Source organism: Scomber japonicus, chromosome 20 (genome assembly GCF_027409825.1).
Source record: "Scomber japonicus isolate fScoJap1 chromosome 20, fScoJap1.pri, whole genome shotgun sequence".
NCBI classification, from domain to species: domain Eukaryota; kingdom Metazoa; phylum Chordata; class Actinopteri; order Scombriformes; family Scombridae; genus Scomber; species Scomber japonicus.
In genome coordinates this window covers 9,464,423-9,484,623 of record NC_070597.1, presented here as the reverse complement: position 1 = coordinate 9,484,623, position 20,201 = coordinate 9,464,423, and the positions used below count along the sequence as shown (strand labels likewise).

General features: G+C 41.0%; 1 protein-coding gene across 1 annotated transcript in view; it reads left to right on the top strand.

The window, feature by feature from the left end:
- The window catches only part of LOC128381209 (glutamate receptor ionotropic, NMDA 2C-like), a 48,551-nt gene extending 28,984 nt beyond the window's left edge, over positions 1-19,567 (top strand). The window contains exons 8-15 of the mRNA XM_053341158.1: positions 3,856-4,024; positions 6,150-6,303; positions 6,757-6,882; positions 8,356-8,585; positions 11,984-12,144; positions 13,572-13,759; positions 16,589-16,821; positions 18,011-19,567. Coding sequence (XP_053197133.1) covers positions 3,856-4,024; positions 6,150-6,303; positions 6,757-6,882; positions 8,356-8,585; positions 11,984-12,144; positions 13,572-13,759; positions 16,589-16,821; positions 18,011-19,567 — 2,818 coding nt within the window. The remainder of the gene's footprint in view (positions 1-3,855; positions 4,025-6,149; positions 6,304-6,756; positions 6,883-8,355; positions 8,586-11,983; positions 12,145-13,571; positions 13,760-16,588; positions 16,822-18,010) is intronic.
- The last annotated feature ends 634 nt before the right edge of the window (positions 19,568-20,201 follow it).

Below are 20,201 nucleotides of genomic sequence, written 5' to 3'. Positions count from 1 at the left end.
CAATTTATGTTGTTCTTCTATCATACTTACACCTATAATCATTTCCCCATATACTTTAAAGTGCCTGTACACGAATTACACATATAATTGAGAGAAAGTCTTGTCCCTGGATTGAAAATCTTCTGGACAGTGTGCCATGATTTTAATACATTTCTTGGAGCTTGGAGCCAGATACTAAACTGTTCATAGAAGCCGAAGCTGCTGACAATGTTAGACAAATGGCCACAACACTTGGTCAAAGGCTTTCTCAGCATCTAACGTTAGAAGTAGGACTGTACCTGAAGCTTCATTGGTCACCATGGTATTTGAATCAGGATCTGCCCTATTGAGAAGTAAAATATTTGTGTCATTATTCTGTGCATAGTTTATTATATTTAAAGTCCATTTAATGGTATGTCAACAGTCTACCGGGCTGACTCTCAAAGCAGATATGTTAAAAATAACACATCTTGTGTCATTTTTGTCTAGTTAAGGACAATTAATTCTGTGTTGCTTTCAACACATTTAACACATGCTTTGTGTTAAAGATTTCAGAACAGATGTGAAAATAACACAGAGGCCTGGTTTACGACTGGCATTAAAATCTGTCTTGGGTGTTCTGATCACAAGTGGACAGATCTAAGTGAAGCTGTGAACACACTTAAGACACATTGAGGACACAGTGAGATCTGATCACTCAGGCCACATTCGGAGGTGGTCTGGGTTAGGGTTAGTGTTAGGGTCACATTATTTTAGCAGTGTGTACACAGTGTGTCCTGGGTCACACTGAAGGACTGCCCACTCAACTTCTCTGTGTAAGCGGACATGCATACTCATTCACCCGCCAACAACATCCAAATAAAGTGTGAAACAATCAGAAGAAGGCACAAAGACCAACAACATCAAGCAGAATAGATTCTCATGGATGAACTACACACAAAACATACTGTCTGATTTCCATTTGAACCGGATAGTCAGTACAAGAGAAACTGGATGATTCATACAACTGGGGCAACTTAAAAAAAGATGGAGGAGGATGGTTACAGTCAGTCATGGCAGAAATGACAATGGAAAATCAAACTGAGCTGCCACATAAATGCATGCATATTTTAAAGATTTAGTCGGCTGCTTGTCAGTTTCACTGAGTGGTTACTTGGGAAACTTCTGCATTGTCTGTTTCCACCCAATGAGAACTGTCTGTAATGTTATCATCTCAATCCTCTTCCTTCTCATTCTCCCCATCATCTTCATGATCAAATTTGCAGCAGTGGCCAATTCAGACATTAGAAGACTGAATTGGAAAGTACTTTGAAGGCCTTCCCCAAAGCCATGTGTAACAGCAAGAATAAAGAGGTGGCATGAAATGTTGTGTGCCCTACAGTATTTGAATAAAAGATCTTTCTTTGAATACACATTTTTCTCTAGGGTTCCAACCTAAAACTACTAAATAGAGCAAATAGAGCAAGCTCATATTAATTGTGAAACACTCAGATAATGGCAAGGACACAAGAGGATGAAATGCTTTATCTGAGATTTGATTTTGCCACAGTAACAGTATTATAATAACACCACGTATAAAGCATGCACACAATGCTTACAGTAATTATCAAAGGAAGACAATATTTCAACACACTTGGAGCAATGCAGTGTTTGACTCTATTTACAGATTTCAGTCTATCTCTTGGGTAAAAGGCCTTATAGCCTTCCAGTCGTTCCTGTGTTTAAAGAATAATTAGTGCTTTGGTCTCAGAATAGGAAATCAAATGCATGGCTTGGTTCTCTGGTAATGACTAAATTAACAACACTCAGTCAACATTTTGCAGTAAATTTGCAGATTTCTTTCATTTACACATCAAATCCCAAAAACCAAATTTTCAGCACAATCTAGGACTACTTTGTATTTGCCATGAAAATACTCAGATTAGTCAAAGTCTAGTAGTAGTAGTAGAGAATATTCCCTTTGCTGTCATCAAAGTCTGAATGAATCTGATGCACAAGCAAAGTTTTCTATCTAAATATTTTTCTCTAGTTCATTTCTATTTTTATGTTTTTCTTCCAAAGGTTTTATTTATGTCCTCTGTTTTTGTTTTTTTTGTTTTTTTCTTTTCTTAAATCCAAAGTATGCTAATATGTGTCCTCATAAAACAGCTTTAATTCCCTCCCATATAATAATTGGATTAGTGTCTTATCTTTTTATCTTGCAAAAGTGAGTTTTTTTTAGCCTTTGTATTATTATTTATCTGTCATTTATAATAAGATTTATATTCATGGTCACTGTGGCATGATCTGATAAGTCCTTTGTGCAGAATCTGTTGTAAATTCAGAATCTACCTGAACAATACGTTGTTTGGGTTTAGCGTCCGCCATGTACACACTAATCCAAGCTCTGAGATTGATCCCCTTAAAATTGATGATGCTTTGTGAGCTTTATACTTTATTATTCAAAAACTCTGTGATTTAATGCCGTTGCATTTTATCATTAATAGTTCGATGATTTCAGACATGAACTCTGAGCCTGTTTCTAGTGGATATGCTTAAAGAAGAAACTCTAGCCGACTCTATTTTGCAAGCTACTAAAATGAACCTGCAAACCTTTATCAACAACATAATTTTTCTCTTTAAAGGCTATGTGTGGTTGTATAATTAGAGCTAACCCCCTCTTTTATCCTGCATGTAAACTGGAGTAAATTAGTCATTTTATCTCACATCATGTCCCTTTAACTTCGGATGGGTCTCTTGAAAGAAGAGCACACCTCCCGTAGCTTTCTTCAATAGGAGAATGTTCCTCCTCTTAATTTGGTTATTTAGCCCATTAGCATTTATTGAGATTATTTTCAGCTTTGTCATATCCCCCTGTTTAAAGATTAGCTCGACCTCATTTTGAATCGTCTTGAGTCGTGAGTACATGCTGGGTGTAGGGATAGAAACAAATTTAGAAGAGATGAGAATTAAAAAGAAAAAGGAACAAGTTAAAAGAAAGAGGACAAAAGAAAAAAACACCTGCACAACTTCCATTTATACTACCTTTAAATCAGGTGGTGATCATTAGTGACTGTATTTCCGTACTGGTCATTAGGGCGCATTGTATTAATGTGTGTTTACATTTCACACAAGAGGTGCAGACCAACACTTGAGAGATGCAATAAACCATATTATATTTTTAATTTTTTTTATATATGCTAATGTTGTGCTAAAAGACCTATAGCCCCTTCAATCTAATGTAATATTCTACACTGTGATTCTTTGATTTGCCCTCAATTCTGGTTCAAAGAGTTCCTTATAAACCTAAACTTAAAGTTTGTTTCCCCAATTCTTAACCAATTTTTCCCACTTTTGCTCCTAGTGGCTCTCCATTATTTTTCATTCTGTTATTTTTTCTTCCTTTTTCACTATTTCCTGTCCTTCTGTTCTGTGTCTCTACACCCCATTAAGTAGCGAGGCCACTGAGAGGAAGTGTGTGTGTCCTTCACATGCTACACACCTTAATGGCCTTTGATTAGAAGCCATCACAGTCGCTCAACCATCCTCTGTGGGCCCTGTAACAATGCCTGCATGTGTGTGTGTGTGTGTGTGTGTGTGTGTGCAATTTTTAGGCGTCTCCTTCTTCTCGCTGAAACACGACTTGTTAACAGGCATTGATTTTAGCTAATGAACCAGCGATTGCCTGCCCTTCACTTTGCAGCCATACACAATGGTCACTGTCATCGCCAAAGCCCTCGACTATTTAGCACTCACTGTCTGAAACAAAGTGAAACAACAGATTCAGTCTGAGAAGCTAAAGATAACAACTGTCCCGGCTGCCGTTGGGTTTTTGATAAAAGGAGATTTAAACAAAACTATTCACTGAATGTATGACTCTGCTTTTCCTCCTCACAGCATCATCGGTCACTCTGAGTCGTACACCAAACTGTGCTGTAAGGGCTTCTGCATAGACATCCTGAAGAAACTGTCCCGCACCATCAAGTTCTCCTACGACCTCTACTTGGTCACCAACGGAAAACATGGCAAGCTGGTCCGTGGGACTTGGAACGGCATGATTGGGGAGGTGAGACTGAGGGCTGAGTTATTTAAAGTATAAATCCCAGTACGCAGCAGCCGGTGTGTTGAGCTGCTGCATTGAGTTTCAAAGTCTACAGACAATTATTGGAGCAAGGTGTCTCTAAAATGTTCATTCATGGATCTGAAATGTAGCTCAGGGCTATGGCGTGGCCTAATTAAATTTAAGGAAAGTTAATAATGTGTTAGATATTATCAAGAACAGGAGAACAGACCAAAACTCTGAATGTGGAGACTGCTTGCAGTAAAAGCAAGTATTATTTATTTTCTGTTCAATTTTAATCAACCAAATGAATCCTGTTGAGTAGAAGCTGATCGTTTGCTGTGGGTTTTGTCACTACAGGCATTTTACACATAGTTATGTGGTCCTTGGTGATTGTGAAAAAAACATATTGATTTGTGCAGAATAACTTTGAAGAAAGAACGAAATTAAAGTGTTGATGTAAGTAACTCATACAGTACAGTGTACCTCCACAACATCCGTCAATATCAGTGTAGTCTAGTCTCAAGTCTTTAAAGGGGGCATAAACATGCTTTTGTGATTTTCTATCATTTTTATGTGGGATGTCTATGTTAAATGCGTCAAAGTTCCAAAACTTGAGGTTCAACTTATGTAAAGTAAGTTTTCTCTATTTCCATATATAACTGATGTCAGATTGTGTACGCATGCTAAGGTTGTTGGATCGGATTCGAGCTGGAACATGTACAGATATATTTGAGAGGTTAAATGTTTGAGTAAAGAAAGAGTAGAACATTAATACTACAACTATTATTTGTTTATGTGGCCTGTAACCAATCAGAACAGGGTGGGCTCATCAGGAGGGCGGGCCTTAAAGAAACAAAGCGAAAACAGCCTGTTTTAAACAGAAGCTGAACTGAGCAGCTAAATAAGGAGTTTCTTATACTGTAGAGATATTCCAGTAGACCCTCACCTTGATGATACGCCCTCTTTAAATGAGCTTTAAATCCCATCTATAGTAAGCAGCATGAAGTGTACAAACGTAGTGTGTCAAGTTTGAGGAGTATTACACTTTCATGCCAGTCATAGAACAATTAAAAAATGATTTAGATAAAAGCTGAACCACATTTTGTCCTGAAGCTGAAACATGGCTGTTTTCTGAGTCCCTGAAAAAAAAAAAACATTTTGGAGATACAAAGTCTTTACCCAGCAGCCATATTTTATCAGCTTATCTCATCGTATAATTGTCAAGTTCTTAGTAATTAGTACAGCTTTCACACAGATGTAGTGGTACTGTATAAGCACTTCAAAGCCGTACTTCAGGACAGTACATGAGTAGATGTTTGTAGTGACTTTCCATCTCTGCACTATAGTACAGTTGGAAGCAAGAATGGTAGATGGTAGTAATGATATCGACACTGCATGGCTGAGAGTGTTTCTTTGATGGGTTTTATCTAGGCCAGTGGTGTGAGGCCATGCGTACACAAATGGTTCTAATACACACTTTCTCCCACACACAAGGCACCATCAAACACAGCTGCATGTGAAAGCGAAACGCCCTGAACAGGTGTTCCTCAGGAGCGCCTTCTTGCTTGTGTTTTTGTGCCTTCAAGCACTTTTCTCTGGTTGTGCATCTGTGTACAGTAAGAGCGTGTGTTCTCCTTTATGACAGGAAGATTTCTCTGCAAAATTCATGCTTTGCAGAAAAGGAAGCTTGGATATGAGCGTAGCATTCTCTCATTGTCACGCTCTCTCTCTCTCCGGATGCTCAGATGATGAGACGTATTTTTCATTTATCTCTGCAGACAGCCATTATTAGAGTGACGCCTTAGTGTGGAGCACAAAGTGTATGCTGCATTGTGGCTTCCATGTTCAAAAAGGATCGCTCATGAAATTCAAAATCTGCTCTCTTTTCAGCAAAGAAGAACTTTGCAGTCAGTCTTTTGGGACTCGTGGAAAGCAGGTTTTGTTGCAATAAAATACACCCGTTCAGGTCTCTTTTGCAGACTTTGAAGTACAGTAACCAAAAATAGCCAGATACAAATACAGAATCAATACAGGACATAAAGTTTTTTTTTGTTTTTTTTTCTTGACCACTTTCAGTTCCTCACTTAATTTTATTTTATGTTTCTGTCATTCTTTCCTTTCTTTTCAGGTTGTGTATAGACGAGCTGACATGGCCATCGGCTCTCTAACTATCAACGAGGAGCGTTCGGAAATCATTGACTTCTCAGTGCCGTTTGTTGAGACAGGCATCAGCGTAATGGTGGCCCGCAGCAACGGGACAGTTTCCCCCTCTGCCTTTCTCGGTGAGAAAATCAACTGCGTCTTCAAATCCTTTTCAGTTTGATTCTGATAGTTCAAACTGGTCATACATCCGTCACACATCCATGTTAGCCATGTTGCTGCCACCTTCTTTTCACCACTTTCTCCCAGGATGGCCTACTTAAACGAGTTCTGTCTCTGCAGACGCTTCAGGAAACTTCCCATCAAGCTTTTATCCTGCCAATAACTGTAGCCTACAACTAAATCCCCTTACGTACTGCACACACACCTAAATCCCTTTTCCAAACCTCAAACAACAAAATTCAGCACAAAATCCTCAACAGTGTATGTCTTCTCATTTTCCACATCAGTCTGGGTTTGTTGCTTTCTCTCTGCTGCTATCCTCCGACCACACACGGGGACCCTCATCACAGCCTGAGATTTAGAAGCAGGAAGTACAAAAGGCTGACTTTAATCCATCATTTCTCCTCTTCCAGAGCCCTACAGCCCAGCAGTATGGGTCATGATGTTTGTGATGTGCCTGACTGTGGTGGCGGTGACAGTTTTTGTGTTTGAATACTTCAGTCCAGTTGGCTACAACCGTAGTCTGGTGAGCGCCAAAGGTGAGTTTTACACCTCACTGCTTCACTGCTTGCCAAGTGGATGCTTTTTTACTGAATATAGTGGATGATAGACAAGTAAATAATTGCACTGCAATGGAGGGATACAGCAGGAAAACTGCTAGCAGGGCACGTATTCATATCAATCATAGTTTCAACGTGTTAGCATATTCTGCTTTTTTAGACCGTAATATGGCAAGCAGCTTTGCTTTTAATATTAATTTGTAACGGGAAAATATCCAGATGGCCCACATTCCTATGAAGTTAAGTATGTTATGGCCCAGACCTGCAAAAAAAAAAAAAAAAAAAAAAAAACATCCATCAAATTTACTCTTCAATTGAACTTGTTTCCTACAAAGCATTTTACTGTAAGCCTGTGTGCATGCCACCAAATCCACCCTCATCTGCACGTCCTGCAACGTTAGGAGTTCCTCAACAGGATTTTGGGGGTGAGGGCTAATCAATCCCAGAATACAACGCTGACAGAGCGTGCCTCGTCTCTAGGTCCGAAAGGTCATTTTCCTGTTTTAATTAGCATTCGTCGCTGCGCTAATCGAAGTGTGATTGATGGCGGTGGCACCCTCCGTTGTTGCACATGAGCAACAGTGGCAGAGAGCGATGGAAACGGGCTGAGGCTGTGAAATTGTTCTGCTGTTTGGAACTTTGCAGAAGGGCATGAGGTGGCTCATGAATACTTATACGATGAACTGTAGATGTATTTTGTTTGATGGCAGAACATGTAAAAACAAATATGAGACTTAAAAATCCATCTAGGCAATCCATCTACGGCAAAAATGTATTAAAGGGTCAGTTCACCCCGTATAAAACATATTTTTTCATTACCCCTCAACAAATACATGCAACTGAAAAGGAGCTGGAGCAGCTGTTGAAATTATGACTCCTGTCCATCAGAAGCAAAGGAGGAAGTAGTGTGACCTTCTTATGGATCCATAAAGTCCACAGATGGAGAATGTCAATGTTGGATGGGTCAACAAAAATGTCAGACTGCAAGACTACAGTACTGAGCACTTTCCATCAGTCAAAGTTGATTTATTTTAGCTATAATAAATGTATATTCCTCTACCTGTTATTATTTTAACACTGACATCAAATGTTTCTTAAGATCTTAAGTTTCTTGCTATTTTAACACTAATAAAAGCCATTATGGCACCAGGTCAAAAACTTCATATAAGCATAATTCTGGAGGGCATTTTGTCCCCTAACTGCTGATAATTTTTTTCAATCCTGTGAGCACCACAAATAATCCTTCAAGTAAAACCAAAACTATTATTTTAAACGATTTACTTGTGTCTTGAGGGTATCTTAAGGTTTACTCACTGTATGTTTGTACATGATTCGTGGAATTCCAGAGCCCTTTTTTTGCTTGGTATGGACGAGGAATGTCTCCATATTAAATACAGGACCTTTTTTCACTGAAGCAGACTCTCTTACTCTCTCCTCCATCTGTTTCCTCAGCTCCTGGCGGTCCAACTTTCACCATCGGGAAGTCTGTGTGGTTGCTGTGGGGCATCGTCTTCAACAACTCAGTCCCCATTGAAAACCCTAAGGGGACAACCAGTAAGATCATGGTCCTGGTCTGGGCCTTCTTTGCTGTCATCTTCCTGGCCTCTTACACTGCCAACCTGGCCGCCTTCATGATCCAGGAACAATATATCGACACCGTTTCAGGGCTCTCTGACAAGAAGGTAAAAGACTGAATAAACAAAAAGAGTTTAACTTGGTATAACAACCTCAGAATCATTATGAGGTGGGACAGTTATTGAAAGTCCATTCAGCCATACAGAGACGCAGGCTATTTTTGTGCAGCAGTGAGCTATGGAGCGACGTCTTTGCATTTGAATCCAGCTCATCCCACACCATCTCCTCCTTTCTTTCTTCATCACTCTACATTGACTAATAAAGCATGAATGCAAGAGAGACAAAAGACTTGCAGAAATCCTTTAAGATGAAGTCAAGTAAAAGGTCTTTGTTTGGACGTCTCTGTCCTTTTCCTATCAGTGGGGAGCCCAGAAGCATGACTGATTGATCCATTACAGCCTTCTGTCAATACAGATGGTGTCTGAGTCTCGACTTGTCCTGTCAGTATTTCGGTCTGTCCATCAATATTCTCCCTGTGCGATCTCCATCTTTCGTCTCGCTCACACTGTTAAAACAAGATCGCAAAATGTCAAATAATTAAAGAAAAAAAGAAGCCTCTGAGTCAATCCACTGAGGAAAACAACACCCACACATTTTCTCTACCACTTAAATGTGTGTGTATGTGTGAGATACACAAACACTCGAAGTGGAAGCAGGGCCTCAGAGGAGCTTTACAAGAAAGCATTTCATCCTTCACAGATAGCGAAAATAACTCCCAGGCAGGGATCAGCGGAGCCACCTCAGTGATCTATGACTGTATTAACTGACTATATTAACTTTATGCAGATTCATTATGTCCCACAGCATAATGGACTAATATACATCACCATGAAAAACACAACCTCAGCTGCCCTCTAATTCTGAGATCTTACAACAGAGCGTTATGAAGCTTTAGGTTGTAGGCTAGCTGCGTTCACGCCTCGCAGGTTTAAAGGATAAGGCTGATATTGGTCCATATTTTTTATTATCCACATATCCAATGGAAAGAGTTATGCAGATATGATATAGATTGGTACAGAAGCAAAGCAAGGAAAAGTCAATAGTTGATTTGAAAATGCCAGAGAATCATATGAATGATTCAAAATCCGAACAGACTCAAAACTGAGAGAAACACCAACACTGGCAGCAGCATGATGTGCCACCAATTACAAGTAGCCATGGTCAAAAAGAGACCAGGCATGTTTCCTTCACTTCATACATCAAAAATCAGATTTCCTATGCTGTACCATGTCAGCTCTTGGATTCTCACAGCAATCAAATGGAGCCTTACCTGCTCTGATCAGACTGAATTTAACTTGGACCCAGTCTGACTTGGGTTCCAGGTTTGATATTGATAACTTGGAGCAGAGTGAACCCATGGGAATGACAAAATCAAGTCATTTGGTATTTATCTTTTAAATAAATGTATAGTTTCACAGTTTAAAAAGACGAAACTATATCCCGATACAGTGGGCATTTAGTTATTCAGCTAAAGTTACTCAAACAGTAGTATAGTGTATTATATTGAGGATTATTTTCAGCCACAAATTAATACAAAATTGATTGCTTAGTCAGTGTTTACATCACCAGGAACGTGTGATTTTGATTTAAATAAAATAAACTACAGTGCTTTGCAAGATGTGTCCACATTTTTGACTGGAACTGTAAATGATAATAAAAATAATGAATGATGACAGATTTCCATCCAGCTGCTTCAGCTTAAGGGTCCAGGGCTTGTGCATTTACTGTCACACTGTAATGATGTACAGTTGATTAGAGCAAACAGATTGTTAATGATATTAGCAACATGTTTAGAACTGCAATGAGTAGTTGATCAATTGATTGAAAGAAAGAAAATATATATATTTGTTGCTTGCAGCTTCTTAGATATGAGGATTTGCTGCAATTTCTAAATAATATATGATAGTAGATTAAATATTCTATGACAAGTTAAAACGTCTGGTGTAAAAAAGGCCTTTGGAGCTCTATGGCACAGAGTAAACCAGGCTTTTGACTATACAAACAACACTTGTTTGTGGGATCAGTTCATTGTTGGTTTTATTCATTTCATGGGATTTACTGAATATAAGAGAAAGATACAATATTGCCAGCCTTTTCCTTTAATCTCTAATATTCTCTCTGTTAGGTGGGCTTTTGTTTGAACAGCTGATTATATAATAAATAAAAAAAAAAGGCGACCAGCATCTAAACTGAATCCGCCGCACTTGCAGCTGAAGAGTGATTATATTAACACACATATACACACACCCACTCACGCACTCACATTTTGATTGGCCCATTCATTTGCGCTCGGCTCAAAAGGTCAATGCTGTAACCAAGATGAATAGATCTTTCCTGTTTAGATCTAACTGAGCTCTTACAGACACGTTCCAGCTTCATCCTGCGTTATGCGTCAGCTCGTGAAATGTGAACTACGATCAGGTGCAGATTGAACTGGATAAGGATCATCTGTGGGCAGCGGAGTGATTCAAACAGATGTGTGTTGACTGATATTAGATTTTTATCAAATTGATGTGGGTGCAGTGGCATCGAGTACATTCATGCAGCATTGAGTTTGGCTGCTGATCAGTTTTGGAGAAAAAAAGTGAAATGACTCAAAAATGGATTTCATTTAACTGAGTAGTCCCTCATCCTCTTTATTCCTTCCATTCCCATTTTCTCACTCTTTCACCCCCTTTACTCCTCTCTGTGCAACTATTTCTGCACCTCTGGTTCTCTCTACCTTTTTATCTTTCCTTTCCTTTCTTTTGAGTCTCCCCATCCTTCCTCTTGTCTCATTACCTTTTCTTTTTCTTTGATTTTCCTCTCCTCTCCTTGCCTGTCCGTCGTCCTCAATCACCTTTTTCTTTAATTTTTTTCTTTTTATTACTTCTCTGTCCACTTACCTCCCTACCTCTCTTCTCTCCCCTTTCTTCCTACCCTCCTTCTCCCTGTCATTTCCACCCATTCTTCCACATCATCACATCTTTCACATCACTCCCTACTCTCTCATTTGTTCCCTTTTTCCATTCACTCATATATTTTCTTTTCTTTCATCCATCTTTTTACTCTCTTCTTTCCTCTGCTTCCCTCATATTCTACCTTCTTTCTTCTCTGTTTGCCGTTTCCTCACACTCTTTACTTTCTTTTACTTTTTTGTATTCCTCTGTTATCTCTTTCCCTCTTTTCTTTCCTCATTACCTCCAATCTCTTTGAACTTCTCCTTCCTCGCTTTCTTCTTTCTGTCATCTCGTCCTTGCCTGCTGTCTTCCCCAATTCTTCTCTCACTCCCTTCAGTCTCTCTCCTCACTTTCCATTTTCTCATTACTCCCTCCTCTCTTTTCCCCCGTTCTATCCACCAACCTTTCCTATTTCTTCTCTTCTCACTCCTGCCTGTTTTCTTCTCTCCCTCTCCTCATCTCTTCTCCCCCCCTTCCCTTTCCTCTCCTCCTTTATCTCCCCACAGTTCCAGAAACCACATGAGCATTACCCTCCTTTCCGCTTCGGGACGGTCCCAAACGGGAGCACAGAGAGGAACATCCGCAGCAACTACCCCGACATGCACACACACATGACGAAATACAACCAGAAAGGGGTGGAGGAAGCCCTAGAAAGCCTCAAAACCGGGTACAATTTTGCCTTACATTTTAAAAGCGTTACATCAATAAATACGAGGCTATATTTACGCAACCCTCCTGCGAGTGAAGAAATTAGACACCAAAGTAGCACTAATGACAATTTGGGTGATAGAGATGTTCTTTGTGTTGCAGCATCTATTTGAGAATTAGGCCGATGTGATGGGTGTATTTTTAGATGAAAAACTCATGTCTACTGCAGCTTAATTTGTATAGAAAGTGCTGTCAAACATGACAAGCTCACATTCAAAAAAACACACAGCAGTGATTTTGCACATTTTCTAACCCTTTAACTACAAATGTGTATATGTGTGTTTACCCTGGTTTCCATGTGCAGGATGAGTGTAGGCTGAAAATTAACCCAATGGTTAATCTATCAGTGTCACACAAGCTCGAATGCCACTAGCAGGTCAAAGTGTTTAGTATATCAGTTCAAAATGTGACTTTGTCCGAATATTTCAGTTTATGACCAAATACCTTTACTGTACCTTGGAGTAAGGAAGTGTCCCTGCTCACAACCTCATGTAACCATCGCAAAACATTTCTACAAACTTGTCTAAACGTTCATTTGGGTGGATTACCAATCTTAATCAAGGCTCAACCATGCAAACTGATAGGAGCTAATGAACTTAAAGCAACAGCAGCCTGTAAGGTAGGAAAGTAATCTAAAAACCTGTGGTACACTTTTGAAAGTGGTTGGCAGTAATGTTATGTATTTACCATTCTTATTTCATGGGCTAAACGATACAAATCCATCAATGTGGCCCCTATAAAGGAATGGTTTGACATTTTGAGAACTATAACTCTAAATGAGAATGAGAGACAGAGAAGATGCCACTCATACATCTGTATGTTCAATTTGAAATTGGAGTAGTGGGATAGTTTATCTAAGCATAAAGACTGGAAATGGTGGGTTTTACATCCCAAAAATGTATCCAGGGGATGAGGAGAGTAATGTAAGAATTAACCCAGAAACAAAGAAGCAAGAACGGAAGTAAATGAACAAACCTGGAATGTATTAACAACTTTTTTAAGAAGTGAAAAAGAATGCAAGATGACACATGTTAGCACAAGGAAATAAACTCACTACAGACATAACTGTTGCAAAAGATTAGCCAGGCCTATCCACTCTGCCTGCCAGCATCACTAAAACTCACTTGCAAAAACATACTTTTTATGTACAAACAAGTGCATAACATCCCATAAAACGTGGTACAAATTTAAATTGAATGAACAGATGGGAGTGGTATCAATCTTCTCCTCTAACTCTATCTCCAAAAATATCAAATGTTTCCTTTAATAGAGAACATGAGAGTTATAAATATAATGCTACCATGTAGGAAGGATGCATGTAAGATCTTATTAAGCACTGTAAGAGCCAAATATTCTCTCAAACAAAGAGGATCTATTTGCGTGCAGGAAACTGGACGCCTTCATCTATGACGCTGCCGTTTTGAACTACATGGCTGGGAAGGATGAAGGCTGCAATCTGGTGACCATCGGCAGCGGGAAAGTGTTCGCCACCACCGGGTACGGCATCGCCCTGCAGAAGGACTCCCGCTGGAAACGGCTTATTGACCTGGCGCTGCTGCAGTTCCTCGGAGATGGTAGGCATGAATCCAAACCTTGCATGATATAACACACACCTGAAGCCTGTACACACTTTCCTCAATTTTATATGTATGTGTTTATTTCTGTCTCACTGGAAAACTGTATGTGAACCACAGAACTGGCATCAATCCAGTTCAGTGTGTGCTATATCAGCAGGGAAGTGGGCTTACAGGGAAGAGTTAATATCCTGCATAACAGCAGGGGGTGTTAGGGATATGATTATCTCTATTACATACACCCCACCCCCCCTACACCACACACACACACACACACACACACACACGCACACACACACACACACACATTTCCTACCTACGTACATACACACAAAGACACTCACCATGACGGCCGCCGGTGTGGAGTTAATATCCTCCCTCCTCTGAGAGATTAAGAGCACCCACTCACACTCACTCTGAGCTTTCCATGATGACATAATAAATAGTGTGTTTATGGTCAACATACGGTAACAGAGTAATAAAATGGGCTGTGATCCCTGGGGGCCACTGAGTATAACTCAGCTCAAAAGGTGACCACCTGTTCAGAGGCCTGGAGGAGAGGTTTATGTGGTAATGATAGCTAATGGAGATGTGGTTAAGCAATCTAAATTCTATTTCAAAAGTTGCTTTGTCAGCATACTAAAATGCCTTTTACCCTGCGAAAGCATAATAAGATAAAATAAATGTATGGATGCACATTGCAGGAGAGAAAGTGATCGAATTTCCCACATATGGTAAATGGACTGTACTTATATAGCACCTTTCTAGTCTTTATGACCACTCAAAACGCTTTACATTACATCTCATTCACCCATTCACACACATTCATACACTGATGGAAGGAGCTACCACGCAGGGTGCCAACCTGCACATCAGGAGGAAGTTAGTCATTCATTCATACACCGTTGGCACAGGGGTTAAGTGTCTTGCCCAAGGACACATCGACATGTGGACTGGAGGAATCAAACCGCCAATCTTCCAATTGGAGGACAACCGCTCTACCTCCTGAGCCACAGCACAGGACAATCCTATTATGTAGAGTTAGGTTTTGAAAGAAATATTGCTCAAGAGTATCATGTACATTTGGTATCAGGCTCTTCATTTACTGTGAGCTTTATGTTTACAGACGGAAATGTTCAAACCCAAGTTTTAATGCTGCACCATTCCAAGAAAAGGAAATAAAGTAGACGTTCTGTGCATTATAAATGCATTTCATATACAAAATAAAGCCTGAAAGAAAAAAGTTAATTGTTTGATGATGATCCCAGTTAAAGAATCTGGACAGGAGAGTTTGAAGCTTAGCTTAACTTACTGTAGACTGTACAGAAGACATGCATATGCCACAGTAGCACACTGGTTAGGTTGAGTAAGTGTATGTGGTCAACAAGGCAGAAAAAACAACATATCTAAGACTATGATAAATGTGAATTAATGTACTTTTAGAGCAACAAAGCTATTTACTGTAGCCCTTTAAATCCAAATCAAAGGCACGTATAACTCTTACCAAACTAAGCAGATAATTTGCAAATGCAGGAAACCCCCTAGGGTAGTATTAAATTAAGAGCAATCACATTACTAAACATATTTAAAGATACCACAACTGCAGCGCATTGATCCATTAACAAATTAGCAACCATACGGTGCCCTCCACGTGAACTACTAATGAACGAGTAATTAAGAGACAATTATGGCAAAAACGGTAAAATAACTCAATTACAGGGAACATGAAAACAACTTATAATTTTGGTAATTTATGCACAACAGTGGGAAAACTCAGAAGTGAATTTGCTCTGTTTGCGCTGCTTTGCGCCTGCGGACACTGCCTGTGATGATATCAGCGCTAGTTAACATGATTGTTATGGTTAGGCAGACTTTCAGTTTAGGATTGCAGTTAGAATTTATTATCAAGTTATGTTGGTTTGAACAAAACTTGGCTGTAAAGTATGAGTTTTCTCTGACAGACCTGCATTTCACATGCATATCGGGTGTTTGGCTCATAGTCCTCTTTATACATAGTCCCTTATTTTAGGACTGTGTATTAGGACAATGATGTCATGGAAATTAGCAAAGGAACTCTTACAACTTGCAAATGTTCACAACATCTAACAACTTAAGACATATATGACTGCAGTGTTGGTCATGTAAATGACTCTGCGTGGTCAATATAGCACTTGATGTTTAATTGCCTTGCATGGCTAACATTAGGCATCCATGTTAGTTTGCTTCTGTATTATTTGCTGCCATCTCAGTGACACATTTTGTCATTTGGCAGTTCAGCTTTTGATGAGCCAAGACAATCAAACACTAGAGTACAGTGACTCAGAAACCCTGTGGTACACATTCTCCTGTAGCTATCCAGGTACAAGTGCAAATAATAAGTGTGTTGTTAAATTATGATTAGGAAAGCTGAACTGGAAATGAACCGCCACATTGCAGTACGCAGTATGAGAGGAAAGGCCCCTCAAAACAAGCATGAAGTGAAGATGGCTGCAGTGCAGACCTTGCAGAGCACCACCAGGGAAGCTGCCTATTCTAGATAGAGACTTTGGAACAAAATGTTAAATATCATGAATTAATTTTGGTCATCATCAGCACTTTAACCTAAAAGTTTTTCATTTGAAATCCAGTGTGGTGCATTGCAGAGCAAAAACATCAAAAATGTGTCACTATCCTGTAGAGCACATCCAAGAAAGTAGAGATGATTATGCAGAATTGGTTATCATAAGGTGTTTTACAGTATGTCTTTCTCTTTCTTTCTCTGTCAGCTAATCTCATACTCTCCTTTCTTTCCTTTTCCTGTCCTCTTCCCTTAAACTTTCATCCCTACAGGAGACACCCAGCGCTTGGAGACAGTGTGGTTGTCGGGCATCTGTCAGAACGAGAAGAACGAGGTGATGAGCAGTAAGCTGGACATCGACAACATGGCGGGCGTCTTCTACATGCTGCTGGTGGCCATGGGCCTCAGCCTGCTGGTCTTTGCTTGGGAACACCTACTCTACTGGAAACTACGCCACTCTGTCCACAAGTCTGATAAACTTGACTTCCTGTTGGCCATTAGCAGGGTGAGATTTGCAAGTAGATCAGTTAATTAATGGATTAATTGTTTAGTCAGAAAAGTGAGCGGCTTGTTTTTTATGGATCCTCGGTTGGGTTGATTGCTGATTGCTTAGTTTTGGGAAGTGGGGTTGAGAAATTGCTTCGTTGATTTTTACATTGATCATTTAGTTAAAGAGACTGATTGGCTGGCTGTAATTGAATTAGTTGAGTAACAGCTTGGATGAGTGACTGAAAGATTGCTAGATTATTTTGACTCTAAATGGTTGGTTGGGTGCTTTTTTCATTTAATATGCTGTTTTACATGAAGCGGTTTTCATGTAATGATAAATCAGAGTAAATGGATATTTGCAGAGGAAGGCCTTGTTAAAATATTAGCTAAAATGGCACAGTAGTCTTATCAAGGATGAGAGGCAGGGTAGAGATGCTGAAGTTTACTCAGCATTTAACTTTGATTGTTTAATGCTCATTTGCAATGAATCCCAAATCAGTACAGAGTTTGTTGATGTTTGTTTGGAAGTGTGGCTATTGATGTGAAAAGCTCTGGCTGAAGTTATGGCCAGGGAAATGTCTATGGACTCCAGCCTCTGTGTTCCTTTGCTGTGTAATTACACCATTGTGCCTGGATCTGGGCTTTATCAGATTAACGGCTAAATGACTATCTGATCATTAATCCGTATGTGGCGGACCCAAGGGCCAAATTAAATTTGGCTCTTTCAGGATCTCTCAGCCAACTGTAAGCAGAGAGCAGTCATGGGATTTGGCTCGGTGTTTGTCCATGCAGTTAGAGACGGTTGGATCTGCAGGGGACTTTTGGGCGTGTGAGTCCGTGTGTGTTTATTGGGGCAATCCTCTCAGCTTAAACAGTTTTTCTTTGAGTCCCGGGAGAATGCATAATGAATTTGTGACTAAGTCTTGCCTCAGTGATGAAATGAGATATTAATGAAAATCGTTTTTTATTTTACTGCCCATGGTGTTTTTATTAGTCAGGAAATGGATTGTCACTTTCAGATGCACAAATTGGTTAAAATCTTGTCTGTGAAATTGGCCCCACAAGACCACTAGGTTGACTCAAGGTTAAACAGTTTGTGGCTACATATTGATTTCATTACAAATGATTAGTTTATTTATGCCCTACTTCTCTTTTCCCTCTGTTTTTCTTATCCACTCTTATTTTCTGTTCACTCTGTTTCTCAGGGTATTTACAGTTGTTTCAATGGAATGGAGGATCCTGGACGTTCATCTGGCTTGGCCAAACCTGATCTAACCTCAAACTACGCTCAAGCAAACATGTTGAAGATGCTTCGCACAGCCAAAGACCTGGTTTCCACTGCCAATGTAGAGTGCTCTCTGGACAATGCCACCAAGACCATCGAAAGTTTGAGTCGGCATGGCGGCAGCTTGCCTGTCCGTGTTCCTCAACTTGCCACTGAGGCCGTACCTGGAGGATTTGCTTATGTCATGGAGAATCACTCCTCCCTCCCCCAGCGCTCCCTCACCCCACCTATTGCTGCTGTTACCTCTTTGACGCAGCAGAGGGGTGTGACCAGGCCCACGCCACTGCGCTACACCCTCCCAACTCGCTCTTCTTCCTGTCTGTATGACCGGCCACTTCCTGTGTCCAGCCTCAGCACCCCACACCTGGCAGTTGGTGAGCCGCTCCCACATCAGCACCCGCACCACTACCAGACCACTGGGAGACTCTATGTAGATACTCATCCTCACTCACCGTTCATCCCTTACACGGACCTCCAACTACCTGACATCTACGCCTCTCACCCAATCTCCTCGCCCCAAAATCAGCACATCCAAACAGGCTTTTCTCGACGGAAAAGGAGGTCCAAGAGTTTCCAGTGTGAGGACGGCGATTTGGAGAGGAGAAAACACAGAGAGGAGAAAGATGACAAAAATACCATCTGCCTGAGTGAGCTCAAAGCAAACCACCTCCATGACAACCACATCTCTGCCCCCAGTGATGAAAGCATCTACCCAGGGGAGCTGATGTGTCCTCGTGTAGAGAACTACAGCTCCTGGCCCCCAGAGGACCTAATGCTGAGAGGAAGACGCAGGCACCGCCGCCCCTCTTTCCTTAAAGCCACTTGGGGCAATGAGCAGGTCCGCCAGCTTGACGAATCCCAGTCATCCCTTTCCAGCCAATCACCTTCAACCCTTCCAGACCTGTTCCCATGCAATATTACACCGGCTACATCTTCAAAGGCCTACAACCCTGCCCACCTCCGAAACAACCTGTGCCTCCCACGGAACCAGGCCTACCTCCACATACGAGAGGACCAGAGGAGGCCCAATGGGCGTAAGGGCCAGAAGCTGCGGTACTCCCACTCCACCCACCTCCCCACGTATGGAGAAGCGGTGGGGCATGGGGTTGGGTTAGGGCGAGGGATGGTACGGAGAGCCACCAGCTTACTGAGCAGACAGTACGCCCACTACCTGAACTCTTACCCTGGACTACCCCTTTACCATGGCCCCCTGGACCTGCAGCACCACAGCCAGGCCTCCAGCAGCCACCCGAGCCCCAGCCCAGTGTGCCAGCTGCTGGCTTGTGGTGGTGGGCGATGTGGGGGCCAACGGGCCCTGCTATACCAGGACAGTGTGTATGGGGCCTACGGGGTCTATCAGGGGTCCCAGACTGGATTAGAGGCCCAGGCAGGTCAGGGATTAGTAGCCCAGCCTGCAGGAAGCCCTTGTGTGCTTCGTCCCTGGAGACGGGTGTCGAGTCTGCAGTCTGAGGTGTGACGGGAAACCAAAAGGACCTCACAGGATGGACTTATAGAGGACAGGACTCTTAAAGATGACCACTGTGGAGGGGGTTGGGTAAGAGGGAGAAGTTATGACTTGAAGTAATTGTCGATTTTCTATGTGACTTTGTGTGGTAAAGAATAGTAGTGTGGATCTGCAAATTTTACAGATGTTTTAGGACTGATTTGATGTACACTACAGTAAGTTAATAAGACTGCACTGTTACCAATTTATTCTTGAGAAAGCTGTTGAAAGCCAGAGTTTGCAGGTTTTATTCACTTGCTGCTTTCCCACGACAACGCTTGTGTGTTTTCTGTGCTTTCATGTGCACTAAGATTTACAACAGTCCACGATGTTGGCGCATGGTTAAACTAGAACCAGAGTTTTCATGCTGTGTGTGTGTTGTGTATATTTGATTGTGGATGGGTGGGATTAAGTCGTGGGTGTCGTTGAGTAGATGAACTGTTTACAGCTGAGAAGAAATAGTGGAGGAATATATGATAGTCTCTTCAAATACAGCCACCAAAAAACAAGCAGCCACTGTAGCATGATTCATGAAGATTCAGCTGCAATGTTCACGTGCAGAGTTTAATTCCAAAATGAGACGTTCAATTTTAAAACATTTTAACAC